Here is a 21748-nt window from a genome sequence, read left to right as displayed (position 1 = left end):
ATAAAACGCACTTATTTGTGAGAATGAGATCCAAGATCCGGATTTACTGTGTTTAAACTGGTATCATTTTCACCTTTATTTTAGGAAATAGGAAAATAAATTCCTAATTTGAGATATTTTTGAAGGAATTATGTGATATTCGTACATATTTAGTATTTCTGAAGTATATTTTCATACATTCGAGACTTCCAATCGTACCACAAAAATGGCGCATCTGTCCCTTTCATTCTGAAAAATAATTCGGACAGCTGAAAATGATCTATATAGGATGGGAAGCAAATACTTAGATAATCATTAATTTAAAATTTAAAAGAGTAATTACACAGGGTAAGTTCGTGAAATTGGCTTTTTAATACATATAAATATTCAAATTGTAGAAAATGTTCAAAGGACAACAAAAGACCTGGGCTAATTGCTTATGGGTTAAAATAAGTGAAATAACTATTTCAACTTTCTTTCAAATTAACAATGCAGTTTTGATTTCACTGATATTGGACAAGCTTAGGTAAGAGTGGTTGTAACAACAACATATAATTGAAGTTACGACGAAAGCGCAGACAGAGGTTAAAATTCAGCTACATCAACGTGATTTTTATAAAGTAATGAAATTAAATTATAAATTAGATTATAAAATAAATTATAAAGTATATTAGGACAATTGTTAAAACGCATTAATTGGTTTTATGCGTGATATGTCTATAAATAGATGGTAGGCATTTAGGATGTCCCGTAACGTAAGCACAAGGTTTTATATAGCCAAAATTTATAGCCTGTTACATATTAGGAAGCAATATTTTTATCATAGAGTTTACTTAACATATCAATGTGTCACTTATCGTATGTTAAGGGATTTAACTTAAGTCACTTCGAATCATATATTGATCTACAAAGATTGCCAGTATTATATTATATCAGTAAATATTCAAGATAAGGAATAATAATAGCCATTTTGAATCTGAAAAATAACTTTTTGAATCGGATTATGCCCCTTTATACGTATTGAAATGACGTTTTAACGTAAGTATACAGATAAATTATAATTATTTCAGATCCCTCCACCTATACAATGTATCTATTCACATTCAGGCATTCAGGCTATGCAGTTGGCATTTAGTAAAAGCCACATTTATGTTTTTTATAAATCCTCTTAGTGTTTGAAAATAGGGGAATAAAGAACGATAAAGCATTCCACAACACATTGTGTATGTCTGCCTTTATTTGGTGTTTAAATTGTCGTAGACTTTACCAAATTTACTGGTTATACCTGTTATACCTGTTCTTCGGTCTATTAGTAAGCACTACGGCTTCTTGACCACCTTAGTGAATTTCTAATGAGACTTCCACTTGTCTAAAAAGTGTCTGAATCTACAATGGTCGATATCGTAAAGGGTTTGTAAAAAGGTTTTCTCTTTTTTTTATGTATATGGGGTACACTGATAAAGCGCCTTATGTGATAAAGCATATTTTACGATTTGTGACATAATCAAACACTTAGTTTTAGTTATAGGTGTTAAGTGGAATAACAGGAACCAGAGACAATTGGAATGGTACAAATTGATGCCCCAGATACACAAAAATTTTTCAGAAAATTCTCTTTACAATCCCTTTAAATCAACCGTTGTATTTTCTCTTGATAAAATTTTGTTTTAAAAAAGCATGGTAGCTTTAATAGTTTACAAGATTATACCAGGAAGTAGAATTGTGGGATATTATAGTTGAAAGTAAAACAAAATAAATATAGGATACAGTGAACTAGGCTTCTAATAGTTGAGTTCAAAATCGGAGCATATTTGAGAGGAATATGGCTTTGTCTGTTCTTGCATATAATGGCCGAAGATGATTTCTTCATTGCTGGGTCCAATTTTGAAGCTGTCGGGTTGAAAAGTGGCCGAATTCAAAATCTATTTGGAGTGGAAATCTGTGTTACTTTTGAAGATGTATTGGAAGGCCGTTACGATAATGCGAAAGTACACTTCAAATCCTCTAATAATTCGGCGAAAGCTAAAGCGCAAGTATGTTTATTATAATGTTATTACAAAAAAGATCTTACGAAAGCTTGATATTTCAAAAGTGATTATACTCCTAGGTTATTGTTTATTACTCCATCGTTTGAACAATTTTCAGGACCTTAAAAGTTAAATTAAGAAACAAGTGGACCTTAGACCCTTAGTTTCTGTCCTCTGTGTGTATTCTTTTCAAATTTTGTGGAAAGTAACTTGGTAAGCTTATATCCTAGTATTTAAAGGGATTTTAAAGAGGTTTCTAAAATTTATAGTGATTAGGGGACACCGATAGCATCAATTTGCACCATTCCCATTTTCAATCGTCATCAGTGGTTCTGCGATTCCACTTAAACTAAGCGTTCGACATTATAATCGCAAAATATGACATAGGACTTTTTATAAAACACTTAATCTAAATGAATTGAAGTAACTAACCACAGTTGTCTAATTGAAAATTGGAATGGTGGAAATTGATGCTATCAGTCTCCCTGATACACATAAAATTAAGAAAACAGCTTTACAATCCCTTTAAGGTGCATAAAGTTTGTTATGGCTATATGACTAGGCGACTTAGTGCTACAGTGTATAAGAGTTATGGTTGTAAATATTGTTGACACACAGGATGAAGTGAGCATAATTATATGATCTGGCAGAAAGTTTCAAATGTTATTTAAGCAATAAACTTTTACCTTATGGCAGTTATGGTCTTATATCGGGACAAAGGTTGGATGAAAAATTGAATAAATGCACGTTAATGCATTTGTGAGTGATTTTCCAACCAACTTTGATATACGAACAAAACTGTCACAGGGTAACAGTTTATTATTTCTATATACTTATCAAGACATTCTAATTTTGATATAAAGTATGGATTTATGTACGGCCTATTTCTTTACGATCAACGTTTGGAACTACCAACATGATTGTTTACATTGGATAGCGTCTATTTGATACAATGACGTCAATGAATAACGATGTCATTGATTAGAATTACTACGCCTAATGTTTTGGTGATGAGGCAATGGCATTTATTGTGATATAAATGTTATGGTGATAAAGTCCAATGGACAAAACAATAGCTAATGTAAATACTATGTAAAACAACAACTAATACAATGGTTTTAATCGATTAGGTTGTATCTTCATGTTTAAAGTTGACTAATATTATTTCATGAGGTACCAGTACAATAAATACAAAGACAACAGTCTAGAAATTTTGGAAATAAATTGCACAATGGTACTTAAATAACAACAGGAAGTACTATCAAAATGAAAATATTAAAATTTGAAAATAAATTATAATGGCAAAAATGTGTAAATTTTTATAACCCAGTATATTGTAAAATCAACCAAGTTTTCATGTGATTTTATAGATTTGTCATGTCCCGATGACTTAACAAATGAAACAGATACACATAATTGCCAGCATTAGTGAATTAATGTACACACAATACTGTTTACATGAGTCGTGATGAGATAACTATTTTTGGTAATGTTTCATGGCCTCGACCCATTTGATCAACTCACTTTTAAGTCATATGATTATAGACAGTTCCCCTTTGTTTTTTTTTTAATTCTGATTTAGTATTTTATATTGCAAGACAAACTTTCTTTACTTACTGTTCATGAACGGAGCATCCAATAACCATTCTAGAAAGTAATTTGAATTTAGTTTTATTACTTGATAAAGTCAAATATCACAGTCTAATTAAAATGATACATGTACACCAAAATCCCAGTTTTGGAGAAGGCAGAAATCAGTTTAGCTGGTGGTATCATCTAGAAGGTCATTGTTTGACCCTAAATGAAGAGGCTTGATTAAAAATAAAATTCAATTTTAATTTGACTGTAAAATATCACACATGTTAATGTTCTTAATTTGTGGAAGCCATTTAATTGGATTAATATTTTTCTTACCTATGTACCTATGCTTCTTTTTCCAACATTCTGATTACCCATCCATTTTCTGTACCTAGTATATTGTTTAGTATGATGTCAGTATTGCAAGAACACATATTAGTAAAAATGGATTTTGAGATTCTGACCTTTTTCAGAATCATTTACATATAGTTTATAAGCTAATGTAAGATATGAACTTAAAATAAGATACTGTTTGATATCCTGCTTTTCTGCAACGCGTCTGATTGGTTGTATATGAAGAATATTTAATATGACATTGCACTAGCAAACACTTTTCAATTAACAATGTGGAACATCCTTTTACATACAAAGTGCTTCATATTGTGATAATTGCCCCTCACTTATCAAGGAATCATAGGTAATCCTTGTTAGAGGAACAATGTCAAGTTCATTTACAGTCTTATTTTGAACATTTTGTACCTGTACTCATGGATTGTCTGTTAAATTTGTGTAAAGCTTTATTAATTTTTTTTAACAAGTTCATATGGCATAACTGGATTGAAATTGTGGGAAACTGATTATTATTATAATAATGAAGAATTTTAATACGTTATTTTATCAGTTTTTTATAGGCTCACTGGGATGGATACGCTGCAATAATTTCAAAATATTTTTTCACCTAGATGATAACACAACCTAAAAATCTTACACAATCGGCATTTTTTAACTTTTCTGATTTGTGATTTGTGTAGTGGAATTTAACTATTGAATGATTATTACATATTAACTTGAAATGTTAAGTATTGATAATGAATAAGAAGGATTATTTATATCATATTTTGCAATAAATAGGTCAGTTACTATATCAGCCTACTATACTATGATTTGAATAGTGAGTTACAAATAGTTCAGGTTTTTCTAACTGTGACACATTTAATTTTTGGGTGTGGTCTAGTTAGATAGTGAGTAAGCTGTTTTTCAAATTGATTTTCTTCACTTCATACCATGAATAAATTAACAGGGGCGTAGAACTGAATTACATAACTCATTATGATTAAGCCCCACAATAAGACGAAGTAATCCTACACATTCAAATTGTCATTGTTATGTCGGAAAATTTAGGGCTAAAATTTTGTAGAGTAACTCCAATAACTAAAATATTCGATTTATTCTGTACTATTTAACATCATTCTTTTATAAGCATATATATATAAATGAGATGGAACTTAACAATTCTGTCAATTTGATATTCGATTTTCAAATGTTAGGTAAGGATCTTTGTTATTTCCTACTCATTAAATAAATTTAGGTACATATTAGGGATCACTAGATTTATTTTACTTGTCACGATTTTGATATGGTTGGCTGATGTTGCCTAATTAAGTTCAAGCTAGATAAAAAAATCATTTTTGAACAACAATTTATTTTGTCTTATTGAGTGAATGGAATTGAAAAGATTTCATATTGTATGCTGTTGTAATTACGTATCTATCATTTATAGATATATTCAGTCAATTGATAGATGCGCAATAGCTTTTTTGTCTAGAAAGTCATTTTAAATTGGAGTTGGAATTCTTAAACATGCTATTTATATGAAATTGAGCTCTATGCTCTATGAGCTATCTATCACTCAGACCCGTAGCTAGCCCAGGGTCTTGTGCCAAAATTTATAAAGGGGTCTCAACTTTGTAACCTTACAAGCCATACAGGCCTTTGCTACAGGCCTGATATCACATAATCAAGTGCCAGCGATCCTTTTTTGACATTCACTTCATATAGGGTGTATTTTAAGTATTACATATGTACCATATAGGCTGAAATAGATCAGTTGTCTGAAGATTGCACGACATGAAACTCTGAGTAACAACATGTTTCTGGTTCATTTAAATATACCTAATACCATATATAAGTATTGGTATATTTTCATTATATAAATATTTAATCTCTGATAAGATTGATAAGATAAGTATGTGGACTAATGTGCAACGGTTGTTATAACAGGGTCATGATAGATCCTAAATTAATTTTCCTGTTATTGAAATAGATTACAAAGGTCATAAAGTACATTTTGACCAGTCCTTCCCAGCCACACATTTAGGAAAATATTAGTAAGTATTAATTAGTATTGTGAAATCATATAGTAGTTTTATAATGAAAAGTTGCTATTTAATGAGGTATGAAATTTTAGTTTTATCATTTCAACTAAGATGAAACACTAAAATTTGGATTCAGTGATCAGTCAATGTAGATAAAAACCTAAATCTGTAAGATTTTACACTCTCAAACTTATACTGGGTATATGAGTTTTGTAGTGGCACTCACATGCAAAAAAACAAGACAAAAAGGTAAATCAAAAAGGGTTGTGTAGATTTGAAATTTGATTCACTTCCTATTACATGCAGGTAAATATATAATTAGATTTATATATATTGTCATTGTTAATTTACATTAATATTTATCTCTTTTTTGTGTAAAAATTGTTGTTTTCAAACGATCCTAGACAATGACAATACACTTATTGACCTTGTAGTTTAATATTTATAATTATCTAGACTTGTAAGATTTCAAATACTGGTATAACTATCTATAGTCCAAGTATTCAATCAACTATTTGATGGTCAACATTTAATTGAAGAAATTACAAAAGTCTTTATGATACCAACAATTATTTTCTGGCCTTCAAATATGTATCAATGAGGCTTATAATTTTTATCTTCAGTACAATTATACAAGTAATATTTAAAAGGATTCAATATATACAAAGTGCTATAATGACAAAAATCCCTCTTATTATAAATGTAGGCTATACATACATTTAAGAAAGTAAGCCAGTTGATATGGTAACCATCTTTTGGACTCTTTCTACCCCTTCTTCCACCATATGGAAAGTAAAGGGTATTAAATATTGATCAAGTGATGAACTGTTCACTGTGTTGACGTAGATATTGGAATCAATTGCTGATATTTATAATTTCTACTTTTGAAATATTTTCCCAAAGGCTTCTCAGGTATCTTCTGTGCTTAGCAGGTACCCTAATAATGATTTACTCATAAGATCACTACAATGTGATATGAATCTTTGTTATCTTTAGAACTTTATTTCAGTAGATCAGATTGAAATTGATTCACTTTTTAATCTTCCTTGTGTCATAAATTGATCATATTACTTCTACCCTTGAAAAAGATCATGTGAATGGATGACTCAATATATTTGAATTTATTGAATAACAATGAAATTTGTACTGCACATAACTTTAAATGAGCCATGAATGAGAATGAATCATAATAATGTTGCTTAATGGATGAGGTTTTTTTTAAAAGGATGTGCAGAGTTTGGGCGCTCAAACATATCTACTACTAGGCATTTTAGGTTGTAACAATGTGATAATGAAAGCACAGCTAGGGTGATTCTTTTTGAGAGAAAAAGATTACATAATGAATATTGAGACACTTGAAACATTTGTCGTAAATACATTGATAACATTTTTACAGCTAATTTTATAACCAGTAATCTTATCATGCTGAGAACGGGAACTATCAACATTAACCAATAACATGTAGATTATTCCATGATTTAATTCAACTGTGTACAATAGAATCACCCGAAAATATATACACTACCTTGTTTGTGTCTCTTTGTCAATTCACAATTAGCTTCGCATAGATATAGTCCTATCTTAGGTCATATCAAATTATAAGACTTCCTCAATGTTTTAAAAGGGGCATAGCCAATTGCCTAAAAGTAAAAATTGTAAAAATATTAGGAAGACTATTATAAGGTTATACAGGGAATAGGAAGACATTTATGCTTTTATAATAAGTGCTGAGGGTTTTATATGTTTATATACGTTGTATATGTGTTATTGATAAACACGTATTTAATCTTATAGAATTGTTTCAACTTTTGAATGTGACATTTCATTGGACATCTGAAACACAATTCACTATTTGGTTTCCCTGCAGCTATAAATTAATTCAATAATTGCTCGAACAGACCACTTTGTGATATTCAGGAAACATGCGTTAGAGTACCATTGACCAATTATAAGTCTTCCAAAGGACAGATATAAACAAAAAAATACATCACACAATAGACACGCATTGAATGATAAGATCCTATATTTCTAAATGTATATCTTACATGATTTGTATCACCCATTTGACATTAGATCTATTTTAGTTTCTCACACCTTTAAAGGTAATTTTTTTTAAGAAAAGAAGTGTTTTTTTGTAAGTGTATTTAAATTTAACTGCAGTCCAATATAAAATATGATATAGCTTCTTATTTAAACTAATTTCTCATTACAGAAATATTTGCAAGCAGTTTTGGGTGAAAGTGAAGATTTCATAAAGAAGAGATTATTGCTGCAAGAAGGAGATTTCAAAATGGTATTAAATGATTATAATAAAATTGAAGAAGTGTTTCAGATATATTTTGATACAAGCTTAAATGATCAAAACCAGATTTGTATTCAAGGAAACAGGGATAGTGTTATAGAAGCGTGTAACTATATTAAAAGCTTACTCCCAAATCAATCCATGTCAGAAAAATCTCTCATGTGGGACAACCAGAAACCTTTCTTGAATACAGAAATTCAAAACTTGAACTTAAATGACAATGTGAAAAAAAGTGGTTTAAGTGCTCGAGGTGGACGAATTCCTGAGAATTTGGATGAGTTACAGGAAGTGGATGACTCTTCACTCTTTGGTTCTCAGAGTGAAGAAGTTAACAAAAGCTCCTGTGGTGATGATCTTGAAATAGACTTTTGTCATGTAGAAACACCAAGTCACTTACAACTTCCATTAGATTTGAGAAAAGAGGGAGATCACTCTTACTACAGCAGTCCTGAAGATGAAACAGACAGAATTTTATCAGATCCTGATCATTCTAATCATGTAGAGAAAGCATTAAGACTTGGTTTTTCTGAGGATCAGATTGTAGCAGTTCTTAAAAAATTGGGTACAACTGCTGGCAGTGTTGATCCTAATACTCTGTTATCAGAACTAATTAAGGAAGGTGCCACATCATCTGATTCTACTATAAACTTAGCACCATTTGTGGAGGACATTTGTGATAATAACGATAACGTGATATTACCAGAGAATGCTGATGATTCTAGTAATTTAAAACCTATTGTAATAGATGGTAGTAATGTCGCTATGAGGTAAGATATAATAGTTAATGGAGAAAAATCTTTTAATGCAATAAATTGTGGAGGAAATGCAATTTCGATTGAACCCAGCCTTTTGATGGTATAAAATTTCTATTACCATAATCTTGTCTCCGCAGTTATACAGTGTAATAAATGATGATAGAGATTTCATGCTCAATTTCTTGTGTATTTGCTACCTAATTTTACATTCAAAATAGATAAGGAAGAAGAAATTCGCCTTTATAGATATTCATCTTTCCTTATTAACAAGTTGATCTAGCTTAAGATGAGTACATTCAATTCAAACTTTAAAGCCTACAAGCACACAGAAAATTTCATTTTAAAGTTTGAATCAGCATGGTAATGCAGTCTAATTAAAATAAGAACAAACTTAGCTTTTATTTTTAATATAACCACTTGAGTTAGGATCGGAGAACTTCAGCCCCTTTGAACATTCCTCAACCTTTTGACCTATCCTGATAAACACTGTGTCACAAAAAGCCAGCGCTGGAGAGGGTAGAAATTTGATGGTTTCAGCAGATGTCATTGTTACTAGGCAGTGAAATAGAGTAACTTCATAGAATGGATTCTGTATTTCTATAGTCTGTTCATTTTAATGCAACTCATTTATATACTAATATAGAAAAATTACCATAGAGGATCATGTTATAAATTGAAGTGTTCATTTCATTTCTGTTTAATTTCTGTCTAGGTGTATATATAGGAAACTATATCGACTTAAGTAAACACTGAAAATAGGTCGAACTATACTGAATTGTCAATTTTCCTTGTTTAATACATCAGCAATTACTACGAATTAACAGTATTTTTCTAAGAAATTGATATATTTAGATCCTGGTATGTTAGTACATGTACTATAACTACTATATCATTCAATCAAACAGGAAAGTAGTTAAAAAAAAAAATAGGTTAACTTTAGTTGGTAAATATTATTAATATTCTTAGTAGTCATAAGACGCAAAAAGAAATGAACAAAGACGAACAATAAGGAATGAAAACATCCATGATTAAGCATATTACAATTCTAAATTTGTTGAAATTTTCAGTCAGTAATATAAACACACAAATGAAAGAGATAAGAGATGAAATTATATTTAAATTTGCTTTAATGTGAATTAAATAATATGTGTCACTATAGATAAGCTTTCTAGTTAAATAATGGTCTTTTACTGAAAATTATCACATTCAAATTTAAATCGGTTGGGAGAAGGTTTTTGTAATTTGTGATCTACATTGTATACATATAGAATATTAGCTTAGTTGCAAAGAAAAGAAAAGAAAAGAAAAGATGAATACCGGTACCATTGTCTAAATGTTTGCTTTAACAGCAAATGAATTTGATCTGTACTGCATTTTCATAATTTTCATGCCTTGTTTGTCATTAATATTCTCACATACAGTTATTACCAGTTTTATCGGTTGAGTACTAAATGGTCATGAAATTGTTAATTAAAGATCGATTGAAATTTCAAAATTTGAAAAAAAATGGGCATTGAAACTTTGGAATTAGAAGTCTCTGGAAATTCAAATAAAGAGATATAAAGCCTGTCAACATTCCCTTTAATAGTACAATATTGGGTGACACAATGAATATTTTCCTGTTTATAATGAAATATTTATATTTTATAGTCATGGTTATAAGGAAGTATTTTCATGTCGCGGTATAAAGTTAGCTGTAGATTATTTTAGACAGAGAGGACATAAAAAGATAACAGTTTTTGTACCACAATGGCGGAAAGAAACTTCAAGACCAGGTGCTCAAATAAAAGGTATGTGTTTTTAATGAATGTTTTTTTTAAGTATAGAATCCTTTCACCTATCCATAAACTTAATAATTATGTTAAAATCTGACGCCTGCTTCTCCTAACAATAACTTAATAATTTAAATTATCATTCTCTGGTCTTCTTGCATGCAGTTATTACCAAAGTTATGGCAATGTTAATAGATGTTAATAAGAAATATAATATTTTCATTTTGTTACTTTAGATCAAGAAATCATGAGACAGCTAGAAAAAGAAAAAGTACTTGTGTTTACGCCATCGCGAAGGATAGGTGGTAAAAGAGTTGTTTGTTATGATGACAGATTTATATTAGATTTAGCTCATGATAAAAATGGCATTGTGGTATCAAATGATAATTATAGAGATCTCCATAATGAAAAGACTCAGTATAAAAAAGTGGCAGAAGAACAACTCTTACCTTATTTATTTGCTGAAGACAAGTAAGTGCTTGTTATGAGTAAATTGTAGCATAATTCTTTAAATTTATCATATATAACTTGGTGGATTACTTTCAAATAGAGTTGTTATAGTTCTTATATGTAGGTAAAGTTGTGTAAAGATAATTATGTATTGCTCAAAACATAATAAATTTAAACAGAGTTGCATATAATTATGTAGGTAGAGTTAGGTAAAGATGTCTATGTATCGTTTAAAACATAATAAATTCAACTTTTGTTTGAGGTATTAAAAAACACTAAGTTGTTTTGGTATAAATATGTCAAATTTTTAGCAAATTAATGTCAAAACAGATTGGTCTTGTTCATGACATTGGATGCACATAGATGTCTTGCCGCTGACTATATGCGTTATTAATACTTCGTAAAATTCCTTTTATCCTGAACTAGCTATTATTTAATTTAATATTTTTACAGATTTATGCCACCAGAGGATCCATTAGGAAAACATGGACCAACGCTGGATAATTTCTTAAGAATTAAACCTGTTGTTTCTGAACCATTACAACCCTGTCCATATGGTAAAAAATGTACTTATGGTAATAAATGCAGGTTTGCCCATCCTGAAAGGGGAAACCGACCACAACGTTCTGTTACAGATATATTATCAGAACAGAGCTATCAGAAGATTAAAGATAGAGCTATCAAATTAGAAGGTGAGAATTAAAATGCCTCTGTACCTTTGATTTCCAAAGGGACAGATGCCATCTTTTGGACCAATCATACCTTAGTCTCATATACAGGAAATTTTTTTAGCTAAGGCTATCAGTTATAGTGTTCACAGCTCACCGTTGAAATTTGAGCCTTCAAATCCATGTGTGTCCAGAATTATCTACGATTTCTAGTACTTCTGAGGACTATTTACATATATTTAAGACTCAAATCACTTTGCTTTAAGTGCCTCTACTAAAATCGATTTTGCATGAAATTGAGTAAATTTGATTTACCGATGTAATAATAAAGCTATGTTTTAACTTAATCATTTACGAATTTCTGCTCTTTCAATTGATGATTTCTTTTTCTATTTCAGAGAAAAAGAAAAAAGATAAGGAAAGAAGCAAACAATTACTAAAAAGAACCAAGTCTCTCTTTCCTGAGGAAAGCTTGTCATTGGAAATGAAAACTCATAGAGAATACCATAAGTCTGAATCTGTTGATGACTCTAAAGACTCTAAAATTTCTAAAGATAAAGGCATAGAAAAAGCTGATATAAATGCCATTTTAGATGAACAAAGGAGAAAATTGTCAGAACAGATTAAATCAAGGGAGGCAAGTCCAGTGCCAGCTTTTGACATCCAAAAAGTTTCTGTTCAAAGTTGTAGTGGAAATATAGAGCACATAGAACCACAAATAACTGTATTACCACCATTTGGGTCCACCTTGCCTCCTCCCAAATTTTCAACGCAGACTTCAGATGCCACAGAATCAGACAATCATAGAGGTGTTATTCAACTTGTCAAAAAACTTTCAGATGAAGCTACCAGTAATGAAAGCTTTTTTGTCAATGAAAGAAGTCAATCATCTTCAAATGTGTCAACTCACAGTTCAGTACCACAAACCTCATGGACTCAAATGAGAACTCATTCTCAATCACATGAACCATCACTGGACCATCAATCACAATTTACTAAGTTACCCTATGGAACTGGTCATCATATGTCCAGTAATTATTCGGTACATAGTTCATCTTCCTATCCTTCACACCTTGAAAGTGGAACATATTATTCAGGACCACCCACGTACATGAGACAAAATGCTATGCCAGACCCTTACGATGGGCATTTACCATCTTACCCTTTTGTAGAAAGGAATCCTTATGGTTATATACCGAGTGGTTTAAATCAGGGCTACCACAATACAGTTGGTTACATGAATCCAATGTATCGTTATCCACCAAATCATTCTGGAATGGTCAATAATAGAGGTAGCGGTCCTGAACAAATCCAACACCCAAGCCCATTGATGAGGCTAAATAGCTATTCAGATACACAGTTACAAGCAATTCATGATCAAGAACAAGCAATGATGCAGCAGAGTTTACATCATAGAGGAGTGAACAATAGAAATGTTGGTAGTCAGGTGATGAGACAGAACAGTGGAATAATGTCACCACCAACTCAACCACCCAGTCCCTATCTAACATCTGGCTATTACAACTCTACAAACTACCAATCACCAGATCCCTCTAATATCTGGTCACCTACACAACCAGGACCAGTACCTTCTTATCAACAACCAGTGTTTCTACCAACATCACCACCTTATGTACCTTCCCTATCTTACTCAGCTGATGCTGAAATACTTCCCACAGATCCAAGGTACAATACATTTTCCCATCTGTGTAATTTGTTTCCAAAGTCTAAGGTAAAAGCTGTAATGAATGAACACCCGCATGAGAAAGATCCTAAAACATTGTGTACTTATATTATTAGTAAGTAAAACTAGTGGTTGTTGATTAGTGGCCTTTGTCATCATCATTAACAGCTTAAGCTGAATCATAGTGACTTAGTCATAAAGTAAAACAGGATTACTACAAGAGTATGGTATTTAACTATGATTTGTTAGCTTGAATGCATCTAGTTCATAAACCCTTCACAGGATTTGCATATGATGTTTCACTTTCAAAATTCATTGAATGCTAATGAATTGTAAACATGTTCTGCTACCATCAAGAGGTGGAGAAGTGAGGCAGATGTCTTTGTCATCAGTAGGGTGAAATTTTTAAGTACCTCTTTTTTTGAGGCCATTGTATGATGTAATGTTAATATAGATGTTATTTGTAGGCAATGTATCCAATAATTTTTATTAATTGTTTTACTTGCCAAATATTAAATGGCTTGAATTGTTTTCTAATCAAACTTATGATCTCAATTTTTCGATACTATTTGACATCTTTTTCTTATTCAATAAATTTATTGTACATTAATGTACCATAATTCTGTAGAGATCTGTATTTGTGTTTTTTTGTTTGATAATTTTGGTTTTGGTGACGAAAATCAAGTCATAGCAATCTTAGTTAAAGTTAAACTTGTTCTTCACTTTGGTTACAATAAAGGCTTTTAAAGGAAATAACAAAACAGTTTCCAAGTTGCACACAGCGAATATTTTTCTGTATCATGTTTAATTTGATATTGTGTTTGTTTTTAAAAATGTGCAATTTGAAATATGTCAGAAAGCCAAAGTTAAACAGTAAAATGTTTATTGCATCAATGGCATGGAAAGAAATAGGGAAATTATTGAAAATTGAATGTTGAACTTAAAAAGCCTTCCTTATAACATGTAAAAATTGTTGAAATATTTCCTCGGTATCATAAGTAAGGTAATTTAAATATAATGTAGCATCAATCTAAAAATTACAGACAGGAAAATTTGTTACAAAAAGATATGATACAATTTTGAGATAAATTTGATTTGATGAAATTTACTTCGATGCCATTACGGGGTGTTTCTGTGATAAGTAAGTTCATGACATTTTCACTATGGAATCCATCTACAACTATTACTCAAAGTTGGACTAATAATTGTTTGAACAGCTTTAATGTTTCATTGAAATAGGTAAATTAAATAATATTTATGCTACTAAGTCGGAAATGCCCAGGCTATTTTGCCTTAAATAATCTTATGATGGAAATTTGAACAGAAAGTATAATTCATTTACTGCACTTAATCCAACAAAAAAATTGACTGAAGATTGTTTGGAATATGGGACCTGACCTGAAATATATATATATATATAGATTTATATTTTGCTATAAATAATGTCACATACTATGTATGCTTTAATTTTCACATCTTCATACAAAGTTCTCTTACGTATATGACAAATTTCATGGTAGAATAGTACAACATTGGATTTTCTTTTAAGTATATGAGTCTTTTATTCAGAATATCTAATTGAAAGATCTTAATGTTTAACATTATGCAAACCCTTATGAAATTTGTCATAAAGAAAGAAACTTGCTGTAATGATGATGGCTTTTGTAATATATTGTTTTGCTATTAACACATATCTTATGCACAAACATATTGTTTGATTTACTATAGTTAGCTTGTTAATTCACTACGTTGTGTGTTTTAATCAATGGACATTATTGAATAAAAATATCATTACATTTGGAAATTACCACATAGATGTTAGGTGTTTCAAAGTCCCTTCATATTTACCTAATGAGTGCTACAGGCTGACATAAAAAAGTATTGAGAAAATTTGAGGTCTTTATTTGCTACAGACTGTAGATTCCTTAGCACAGCTGACTGTCCTTTCAACTGCACTGTGGAAAACAGACAGGCCTGAAGCTACAGGGGGGCAAAAACATTTTACATAGAATCCAGTTTTTCAGCCATATATTTATACATCAGCTTCATGCATAATCCCACTCAAAAGAGAAACATAACTTAAAATTCAAGTTATAAAACTGTTTATTTTATTTTTCATATAATTTTCTTGTTCTGCTGTAAATCTTTTTTCTGTCCTGTTCTGTTTGAGTCTGAAATAAGGAAGGTTACTTAATAAATCACTTCATATGGTACTTATAATATTATGGCTGGCCTCTTATTCCGTATATCTTGAACATCCTGTCAACTGCTGTTATCAACTTAAAGGTAGTTGCTGAAATAATTTGGTCATGTGAATCTGTATGATTATGATTTGCAATAGTATGATCTGGTGATGATCTGATTGTAAAAGGAAGAGTCTCTGGTTATATTTACCTTGTAAACTCTGATGAACCTGTATGATCTGATGATGTAGTTTGTTCAGGCTGGTAGCTGGGAAGCTGAGAATTGATGGTACCATGAGTGTCTACAGTTATCTCTAAATCATCACAGTCTAATAGTTGACCAGGTAGACATCCTAATGGTACTGATGACCAATCAATATCACCTGTAACATACAGTAGAAGATTAGTTCTTGTCAATTAGGTACAGATGTCACTGATACAGGTACTTCAATAATGCTAGTATGATTTTTATTAAATTGTAGACAAGTTTCAAATTTGAAAACTGACATATAAAACTGAGATGATAAATTTAGACCATTTTATCTGGAATTTAAGACATGTAGGAAATTGAGATCAGAATTCTTTCTCGTTTTAGAATATTCCACCCTGTTGATAGCAATGAATCATGAAATTTGTCTAATCTTAAACAAGCATTACTCACTGTTATGAAGCTTCCAATATCCAGTGTGTTTAGTTTGACTGGTTACAATATCTGGGAGATAGAAAAAAGTATAAATGCCAACAATATTTAAAAAAAATCAAAATGCTGAAGGCATTGTAGGTTTTTGCAAACACAAACATGATTTTTAAAATTTGAGCTTTTAATAAAATACAAAACATATTTCCAGCCAATAATACAGTTTATTATATAATGTAGAAGATATCTTTAAAATATCTTGAGATACCTATACAAATACCTTGAATATGATGTACATCCTTTAGCAAAGTGTCATCATCAGAAGCAACTATACTTCCACAGTCCATCAAATCATCAGTAACATCATCATCATCATCAATTGAATGATACATTTGTAGTACATCTAGGAGCTTCTTTTCTACATTTATATTCAATGGATGCTGTTGGTTAAAACTATAAGACATAAAAAGATAGCTTTTCAATAAATGAACTCCAACGAAACATCATCTCCTCTAAACTTAGAGTTCTCATCAATCCATTAAATTAAACCCAGTTTTATTCTCATTCTATTGTGCAAAAAGGGAATTTAGGCATTAAGTCCTAAACTGCTATTTAAAATATTGTTACATTCTTACTTGATTTAAGGTATTGGTTTACTCACATAATATAAGGTTAAAACTTACTGATGTACAAGGAGTGGTGTGTATACTGTTGGTTTGTGCATTATTCGGCCCAGTACCATACAAGATGTCTCTGTAGGTAATAAACACATATGTATACTCTTCTTAGTACAATTTTCAACTAAAATTATAAATTGAAAATAAAAATTGAGCAATTCATTGTTAATAATTCGTATGGAACAAAATGGAAATATATACATAACTTCCAACTATTTCATAATCTTTATGGAATATTCCTGAAAATGTTCAATAACCAGAATTCTTTCGCACCTGCCTTAACAGGAAGTTCTCAACCAATCTATGAATAGGATGAATGCTAAATACAATGAGTTACAAAGTAACAAAAAAGACTTCAATAGGCTGATCATTTGTTAACAAATTCTATGAACAAATTCAACTAAAAGAACTTACTTTTAAAAGTTAACTGATAAATCCATCCACAGATTAGTCTTGTTTGTAATATATTTGAATTTTTAATATTCCTAATCAAATCACATATCAAATCAACTCCATAGCCTAGTGTTTTTATCAGTTTTAATACTGGTGTCCAAAATAGTACTAGTATACTAGGTAATGACAGATCTGTAGTATGGACTAAATCTGAAATAAATAATTCAAATTTCAGTGAAGAACATGTTTCTTCAGACTGCAAAAAGAGAGTTTAAAGAAGGCTTTTCATAATTGAACAAACACTGTTTGTGGTTCCTGCAATTCAGAAAGACTAATCATAGTCATGGTCAAGTTCTTCTGTATTAAATGAAACACATCTGACAGAAATTCTAAATGGCTGACATAGAAGCCTTAAGTTTTTCTGATAAAGGGTAGAAAATCTCATATGAATTCCTTTCAATGAGCAATGGATGGCATGTTAACACAGGTTCTGCACCAATCGATCATTAAAAAAAGGAGACTTAACAATTTATATACATGTATTTTAATCACCTTGAGATTTAATATCAAATATCTGTAATTGTTTATCTGTAGGTATTAAACCACCAACATCACATAAGCAACATAATAACTCTTTTCTGAAATACCAACATACAATCAACTGTAACATTACATAATAGTATTCCACCTGTGATGGATTTTATTTCCAAAATTTGAACTGACAGAATAAGGGGAGCTCATGTCATTTAGTTATGTTTTTTAACATACTATAGTACATAATAGAAGCAAAGCTAAAGGCATTCCTTTCAGATTATATGACGTCATTTTATACATTTTATTCAGATATCTAACTTAAACTCACTTGTATGCACTTTGAGAAAATGCTACTATAGTATTTTTAGATAGACTTTGTGAACCATGAATTCCATAACCAGCTTCAACAGCCTGAAAAATTTAATATTAATGTGAAAATTAAGTATCTATCCATTTAACTGATTTTCAAACAATCAAAAGCTAAATTACACTTATGTGAGTGTGAAGCATTTTTTCTTTAAAATTCCAAGGATGATAACCCTTTGTGAGGTTCCTTAAAAAATCAGCTAATCTTTGGTCAAATGATCTTTCCCAGATTATCAACACTTGCAATTTCAATTATAAGGACATATCACTTATTTGAACACACAAAGCTGATGCCAACTAACTAAGATGACATCCCTGGACCACCGTTTTTTTCTGATTTCAACTTCAGAATAGTATGATTATATTAAAATGAATAAGATCAACCCTTTACTTCAAACCAATTTATGTGATTATAAAAATTGGTTTTGTTAAGATGATTTTTACCTTTAAACGTTGTTTAATATAAGACTGAAGTATCTCTTTTATATCAAACTTTTTCTTTGAGATAATTTGAGCTTTAGATGGTGATGTTTGAATCTGTACATCCCAAAATCTTTCCTGAAAAACAACATTATTAGAGTTAAAGTTTTAGTCATCTGAATAATAGTTCGATGACAGATGTGCAAAGGATTCACTACTGAACTTTGATTTCCACTAAAGAGGTTTGAAAAGCTCCTTGATTTCAAATATATTTCTTTTCAAGCTAGCAAAATGGTCAATTCAACTGAAAAACTGCAGAAGGCTTGTTTGAAATTAGTACATATACGTACAAATCAGTCACTTTTTGGGTTTGTATGATATGATCAAAGACAATATAATTGAAGCAAGGCTGTCAAAAAATGCCATGCCGTTCAACCCAACATAAATATCATACCTGTAACCACTGTAAAGCTGTATTGACACCTCGTAATAACACATCAAATGCTGGTATTGAACTGTGTGTTATTTCATGACGTAAATGGACAATCCATTCTGGAATACCATACTACAACAGAAACATCAATATCATAAGCTTTATTTTAAAAGATCCTTTTCCAAAAGCAAAATACAAGAATGAAAATGAATCATTATCTACTTTAAGTTATAACAGTCAACTCAGCTGTAATAGGTTTTGGTAAGCTGGGAGACACTGTTTCCAAAATGTTTGTCCAAGTATCTTTGAAGCTTATGACGTTCTTCACTTCACTAAGTTGTCATTTCTGCTCATAATTTTATGTAATTCTAATAAAACTTTGTAGATATTTTTTTCATATAATTTACAAAAACTTTATGATTATTTGATGAATCTTACCTCTTTTGCAATGACAATTATTGGACGAGCAAATTCTCTTGTTTGTCCACCTTCAGTTATATGATTGACGAACCTACAAGTCAATGGAGATACAGAGTAAGTGATCTTCTCTCAAAATTTGACTTTTTACATTGTTGGAGTTCGACCAAGGATATCTTTTTAGCTCATTTTGACCTAAATTAGTGAAAGCCCTAATGATGTTTAAAACAGAAGATAAATACATGAACTCATGTACACATACCTTACAATAGCTAAACTTAGCTCTCGACATATTTCTTCTTGTTTCTCAAAGACTGTATTTGAAGCTTGGTTAACCTTATATAGCAACAAAGCTATTGTTAGTTCTCTTGAAGCCTCTATAGCTACAGGTAGTCTATTACTTCTAAAATTAACATCCACAAGAATAAGACAAATTCTATAAAACTGACATGGTATATCAATGGCAATATACTATCAAAAGCATTTGAATTCAACCACTATTCTCTTGAATAGCTATACCATGATTATTCCATCAAAGTATACCCTGTTACAGGATAAATATACTGTCAATTTTCTTTTTAAATATAAGCTTGGATTGAAGAAAAGCATGACTGACGGTACATTTTGTCAAATATTGAATGAGAAAAGAAACTGTTTATGGTCATTTCTATTTTTATCATTTATCAGAACCTATAAGTCCACTTTTTCTTTTAAGTGGCTACTTGATTATGTAGAATTTCTAAATCAAATGACATTTTGACTGACAGCTAGCATTGAGTTCTAAGTAAGTGGTTATGATCCAACTATTACTTATTTTAGACAAACTTCAAAACTAACGTAGACCTAGCTATGCTATTGGAGTCACAACTTACCTATTTTTCCAAGCTTGTATTCTATCTATAGCATGTTGTATATCATAGATATTATTGGTATGAAATAGTTCTTCATATACTTTTATAAATTCTTCTCTATATAAAAAAACAAATGTAAAGATCATCTTTCATTTATACATTTTACGAAAATTCACAATTTACTCAAAATTCATAACAAAGTTTTCAATATTATTGTGTGTCACTGGCCTTTTTTGTCTTCTATTTACACTATAGTCACTGTCCCCCTCCAATACATTAGGCTACATTTCAAATTTCCTTTCTTAATCTTGGCCGACTCTGGTCTCTATTTCTGCACTCCACTACTATTTACCACTTATATACATATCATAACCCGATAGGACTATTTCGATTATATAATATAAGCTTTATTAACCTGTTAATCCACGGAACAACGTTCATCATTCCCAGTAGCTTGTATAATATATTTATTACTAAAATTTATTACAAAATCACATAAACATGCTTTTATCAACACATGGGTGCAGCCATTTTGAATAAATCACGTGATGTAAACAAACACACGTGTTCAGGCTTGTCTAGTAACTCTTCCTTTTCCAGACTTAATTTTTTAATTTTGCCTTGCTCCTTCATTGGTATGTATTAAAATGAAATAAAGAATGAGTGAACAAGGAAATGATGTATTTAGGATTTAAGTTAAAATATGTATATTGTAATCAGATAAAGATAAAGTTTTAATAGGAGATGTATTTAAGAAGTTAAGGCCTAGGTCAGGTAGCCAGCCAGTGCTTTTAGTTTAAGTAGGCCTACAATATTGTAGCCTACATTTCAGAACAATAAAACTTAAATGATTAACTAAACAAAAAAATGTAAAAAACCTATAAAATAGTTAATAAAAGCTTAATTTGAAATTCTATATGAAAAGAAATTTATTCCATGTAGTGGAATTGGATAAAATGTTCATGCCTAGCCTACAAATTGATTGATTGGTTGGTTGGTTAAAATGTTAAATGTAAAACTTTATTGAAGTATGGTTATGTGTCTAGAAAAACCTTCTAGCTAACAGTGCCTATACTTAGGGATGTCATTATACGTTTTATGATGATGAAATTTCAGAAATTTACTTGTCTTCTAAAGCATATAAGCTTACTGATTTTATGATGTAAGGTTATCAATTTGTTGAATTATCAAATTGAATGTGGCTGATATTCAATGACAAGGAAAGAGTTAAGAACTATGATCCTATT

General features: G+C 30.5%; 2 protein-coding genes across 2 annotated transcripts; one reads left to right on the top strand and one right to left on the bottom strand.

Moving 5' to 3' along the window:
• Positions 1-8735: 8735 nt before the first annotated feature.
• On the top strand, positions 8736-11914 carry LOTGIDRAFT_92934 (hypothetical protein; the record flags this gene model as incomplete). The annotated part of the gene is made up of 4 exons (XM_009061988.1): positions 8736-9028; positions 10667-10806; positions 11025-11259; positions 11692-11914. Coding segments are annotated over 4 exons (891 nt in total), but the record flags the coding sequence as incomplete, so codon positions are not given.
• Positions 11915-14338: 2424 nt separating this feature from the next.
• LOTGIDRAFT_229092 (hypothetical protein) lies at positions 14339-20647 on the bottom strand (the record flags this gene model as incomplete). The annotated part of the gene is made up of 13 exons (XM_009061987.1): positions 14339-15761; positions 15985-16156; positions 16435-16485; positions 16691-16863; positions 17094-17211; positions 17502-17690; positions 18033-18118; positions 18343-18425; positions 18825-18938; positions 19255-19365; positions 19672-19744; positions 19913-20053; positions 20523-20647. The coding sequence occupies 13 exons, from the start codon at positions 20645-20647 to the stop codon at positions 15677-15679; spliced, it is 1521 nt and encodes a 506-aa protein (XP_009060235.1). The 3' UTR covers positions 14339-15676.
• Between the last annotated feature and the right edge of the window lie 1101 nt (positions 20648-21748).

This window comes from Lottia gigantea (assembly GCF_000327385.1).
Source record: "Lottia gigantea unplaced genomic scaffold LOTGIsca_5, whole genome shotgun sequence".
NCBI classification, from domain to species: domain Eukaryota; kingdom Metazoa; phylum Mollusca; class Gastropoda; family Lottiidae; genus Lottia; species Lottia gigantea.
The sequence above is the reverse complement of the archived record's forward strand: the minus strand, read 5'-3'. Positions and strand labels throughout refer to the sequence as shown.